This window comes from Pterocles gutturalis, unplaced genomic scaffold (assembly GCF_000699245.1).
Source record: "Pterocles gutturalis isolate BGI_N339 unplaced genomic scaffold, ASM69924v1 scaffold3499, whole genome shotgun sequence".
NCBI lineage: Eukaryota > Metazoa > Chordata > Aves > Pterocliformes > Pteroclidae > Pterocles > Pterocles gutturalis.
Window position 1 is genome coordinate 94545 of NW_010135471.1, and position 5088 is coordinate 99632.

A 5088-nucleotide genomic window follows, 5' to 3' on the forward strand; every position below is an offset into this window, starting at 1 on the left:
TAATCAGGCATTGGGAATGACTTTATAACAATATCAGTTTATTGAAACACTCCCACTACAGTCAATTCTCTTGCAGGATTTGCTGGCAGCAAAAGGGCCTGTTCTGGTTTATGCACATTTCTTACCTTAGGACACCAAGCATTTCAGAGTTTCCCACTTGGAAACACACGCTGTGCACTATGAAATATCCGTATTAAGACAGACTGTTCAGAACCCAAAGTAAAACAGAAATACATCTAGAAGTCTTTTTTGATTACATTTCCACTCCTTTATGTTGTTTCTAATATGAAGAACAAACTACAGTTGTTTGAATAAAAACTTCTCTGTTTGCCCAGAGAAGTTGTGGATGCCCCATCCCTGGAGGTGTTCAAGGCCAGGTTGGATGAAGCTTTGACCAACCTGGGCTAGTGGAGGGTGTCCCTGCCCATGGCAGGGGGGTTGGAACTACATGATCTTTAAGGTCCCTTCCAACCCAAACCATTCTACGAATACTAGTCTTTACTGCTCTCAACAAGCTCCAGGGATCTAAACCAGTCACATACCCTGGGATTATACACAAGGACATGCAGAGGTGGAAATGTTAACAGGTTGCCATATTTATTTGGCAACCATAACAAGTATATGACTTCAAGATTTACAACTCAGTTGTTTCCCAAACTGAGTCAGACAAGTTAGAAGCAAACCAGGTAAAGCCAACAGAATATTGTGCAATTCTCATAAGTTTGGTCTTCCCTTTCTTTAATATAAAAGTACTATTAAAAGAAAGCTAGAGAATTATCGCTATTTTCAAGTTGAGCATTGGAATTATAATACTTTTCTGAAAGTACATCATGTCCAGAATCATCATTTATTCTCTAGTAGAAATCTGGATTTTTAATTTTTTTTTTTTATATCATCATTATGTCAGAAAGCCACCTACTAGTTTAACTTGCACTTCACTGCCAGAGGACTGAAGAACTAATTTTTAACTTCCACAATTTTTTTTGAGAAACTAAGCCACTGGAATGGAAATCCCTTACTATCGCTGTGAAAATCTGAATTGACCAAATCTTGAATTTAACTGTGAAAATTTTCTGCAGTCACAAGAAAAGGCTGGGCATTTTGATATTGCTCAAAGGGCACATAAATATAATTTTGTGGCCTTTCCTTTACCTTCTCTTGCAAACCCTAATTCCTATTCTCCCTGTATTTGGCATTTGAACATGAAGTTAACTATCTGCAAGTACAAAAATAAGAAAGTGATCAGACATGGAAAGAATGGAAAGATTATTTTTAATTAGGTGTAAAACTACATTTAAATAAAGACAAGTAGTACAACCAGGTGACCAGAGTTGCTTGTTACTGGCCTCCTACCTTCAATATAATTCATGGATTTCTTTTTTATATCAGTGTTACCTACGACGTGATACTGGATTAATGGGGCTACATCAGGCTTTTAAAATCATAGCATGCCTACACAAAAGAATTGCCTCAAAAATATCTGGATGGGATAATTTGTTTTTTAATTCCTCAGCAAGTACACTGAGAGCAGTTTCAACAGCCAGAAACACAACACTGATGTTTTAATATGATCTATAGTGTCATCCTATGACAGAAAACTGAAATAATAGTCTTGGAAGACATTTAGACTTCTAAATACATTTTTTCACCTACAGCTTAGATAACATCTATAAAGGTAGCTATAATTATTCTTTTATTTGCTGTATCAAGATGACTTAATTAGTAGCAAGCACCAGATTTACTTATTACAAGGGCACTGCTAATAAAAAATGATTAATTTGAATTTCATTTTCTTTTTAATTCAGTAATTTCTAAGCCTCAAAATATTTAGGCCCTTCATTATTTGAAAACAAGTATCCGTCCGCTTACGTGAAAAACCTCTCCTTGGGCTAAAAGCATTTAAATCCAATTTCTGCATACTTAAGAATGCAGAACTAACCACACAAAAAGATTTAATCTTCTTTTGACTTGAACTAAAGGTGGCTTTCTTTGGAGTGCTAATAATCAGGAGTTACGTTTTTTAAAGTCACAAGACCTAAACAGAACTTACAGGAGATTCCCTTTTGCTAAGTCACCTTACATAAATGCTGATAGAGTCCACTTGAAACACTAGCTGTCAGTATTCCTTTAAGCCGGTTCAAATACAGCACATTTTCAATGGGATATTCACAGAGCAAATCTCATGCTAAGGCACTTCTCCCCGCCCAACAAGAGAGACTTCTTGTTCTCCACCTCTGGGGACAGGGTTGCTTGGAGTGGGACTCTAGCTTAAGAAACCATTTAGTAGCTGGGTAGCTAGAGATTATCATGACTTTGTACCTTCTCCAGAGGCCTGCAGGCCTCTAGAAGGAGGCAGTAACACTACCTAGCAACAATATCTGTCTGCTTGCTGAAGACTCCTCCTGGCTACCAACACTCTCACAAAGGGACGTGAAGGCCACCTCTACTCCCTTTATATCAGCAGCAGCATTGATGAAAAAGCCGATCTTTTTGGATTAAGTACAATTAATCTTTAAGGCTTAAAAGCTTAACTATGTACTTGACAAGTAATGAAATACTGATTTTTTTTTTTAATATGAACAGTACCTTTTAAAATGGAGATGGTGAGACTGCCACACAGCCCATGCATTTTACCATTCTCCTGGAGAGATAACAATAAAAAACAAGCCAAGAACAAACAAGCACAAGAAAGATGTAAGCATATTTTTTTTTACTGTGCTTTGTGTCATTAACTCTGAAGAAACCCTCCCACTGTTTACAAGTTTAAAAAAGTGGGGTTTTTTTATACATTCCAAAATGCACTTGGGGAACTCTAGTTATCTGATACCTAAGAAAGAGTAATAGAATTTTACATTCTTTCACATACATAATAACGCACCATGAACAATGATAGTGACATTCATTATCTTCAAATTATTTCCTTTCACCAACTTCCTTTTCCTCCTCTAAGTTAAAATAAAAGGATTTGTCGTAGCCCATGAGATGGTTATAATCCTGAGGATTGGGGAAAAGCGTCGGATTAACAAGCATTGATTTTGTTTTAGCATAAAAAGTTGTAAACATCTTGGTAATGTCTGGAATCTTTACATCTTTCTGATGGAAAACAGTCGCTTTTTCTGCCAAGACTGCATTGTATGTAATGGCTGTGTACGTGTCCATTTCATCTTTATAATAGAGTCGAATCACATAGCCTTTTGTAAGGACATGCAAAGTAACCGGTGTTACGAACGTAAAAAACCCTATCAACCCATAAAAGGCAGCTTGTATAAACACGTTTTCAAATCCAATACCAGTTTTGAGCATGAGGTAGGGCATCATGAACAGGTTGAATACGCTTGTGGAGTAAGAGAAAAACCTCACACCTACATAAAACAAAACAAGAAGAAAACCAAGGTTAATACTTATGAGAACAATTATCTCTATAATTACATATATTCTGCTCCTGTATATCAATGGCATTACTTGAACAGCTGAAGCTATTGAAAATCAGCTTCCCTTTCTGTTTTAAACTCAGAAACACAAGAAACCGTTGAAAGTTCAACCTTGTGTTCTTGCCACTGTTCTGGTTTGTTTATATGCTCATGTTGGGTTTATCAAAGCTAGTAGCTGTCTCTGTTTCTATGATGAACTCAGCTTTTACCCATTATGCACACCTATGAAGTATTCACTTCACAGACAGGAAACTGAATTCAAAAGAAACTTGAAATTGACTCCAGTCATGGACATGCATAATGGTAATCATCACAGATACGGCTGGGTAGTTCTCTCTTCATCAACAACTAAAGCAGACATTCAGCGTGCATTAAAGAGAAGCTTGCTTGGTCCCATCACCACGTATAATTTGAAAAACCCAGGTTATTCAATATTTACAAGTACTCCACAGCCATTTTTCTGTACAGCTCGAAAGACAGTAGCCAGTATTGTGGATCACTCACAGTCCCTGAGCCACCGTGAGAACCAGTCATCTAAGGTGCTGTGATGATTACAGTTAAGTCAGACTTCCTTCTCGAAGATGCATTTCAAAGATTAACATCGGAAAACATCTAATTTTCACAAGGTCTTTGGAACATTAACTGGTCAAAGATCAACAAAGTCTCATTACAAATAGTATGTTTCATCACAGTATCTGCCTACTTCAGAAACATTTTTGTAACATTTGAAACCACACAGAATGCAAATAGCTGTTACAGCTGCTCTTTGTTTGCTACCGGGCTGGGCAATGCACTCCAAAGGCTGCAAGAGAAGCAGGAGGCTGAGGGGTGAGAGATGCACAGTACCTACAGAAGTCCCTGTAGACCTAAGTGTAGAAGCAGAAATCAACCACCACCACATTTTTTTGCTGTACAGAGGATCTGGGTTTTAGCGGAGTTGGTAAGGAGAATATTTTCTTTTATAATGTTGCATTTTAAAGTTATTAAACACTCTTAAATTAAAAAAAAAAAAAAAAGCAATACAAATAATTTCAAGTCACATACCTAACACTGCCCTTGCCAAATTTCCTTTATAAACTAATCTTCCATGTTCTGGGTGGTCATGAGGGGAGGATGTGCAGAGGGTGCGAAGAGCCACTCCTTGAAAAGATGTAACCTGGAACATGAGAGCAGCACATGGCCAAGCAACATCAGTACCAACCTACACTTTATACATATATACACACAGACGTTTATGTATTTACTCATACACACATACAACGTTTTTCCTTGCCCCGAACCCTGTTCCCAGCATTTTAAATTAGGGATTAAAGTAGAGAGTATACTACAAAGCACATCACAGACGTCAACTAACATACTGCTTGACTGCTTTAATAGTCTTATATTTAGATATCCCGAACTAGCACTAAATATCATATATACACACAGACGTTTATGTATTTACTCATACACACATACAACGTTTTTCCTTGCCCCGAACCCTGTTCCCAGCATTTTAAATTAGGGATTAAAGTAGAGAGTATACTACAAAGCACATCACAGACGTCAACTAACATACTGCTTGACTGCTTTAATAGTCTTATATTTAGATATCCCGAACTAGCACTAAATATTTGCAAACCCATCAACTAACATACTGCTTAACTGCTTTAATAGT

The 5088-nt window shown here is 37.1% G+C and overlaps 1 protein-coding gene across 1 annotated transcript; it reads right to left on the reverse strand.

Moving 5' to 3' along the window:
• Positions 1 to 2840: 2840 nt before the first annotated feature.
• Positions 2841 to 4596, reverse strand: TMEM70 (transmembrane protein 70). The gene is made up of 2 exons (XM_010081886.1): positions 4476 to 4596; positions 2841 to 3362 (listed from the first exon to the last, which is right to left on the reverse strand). Exons 1-2 carry the CDS (start codon positions 4594 to 4596, stop codon positions 2914 to 2916), a joined length of 570 nt encoding a protein of 189 aa, XP_010080188.1. The 3' UTR covers positions 2841 to 2913.
• Between the last annotated feature and the right edge of the window lie 492 nt (positions 4597 to 5088).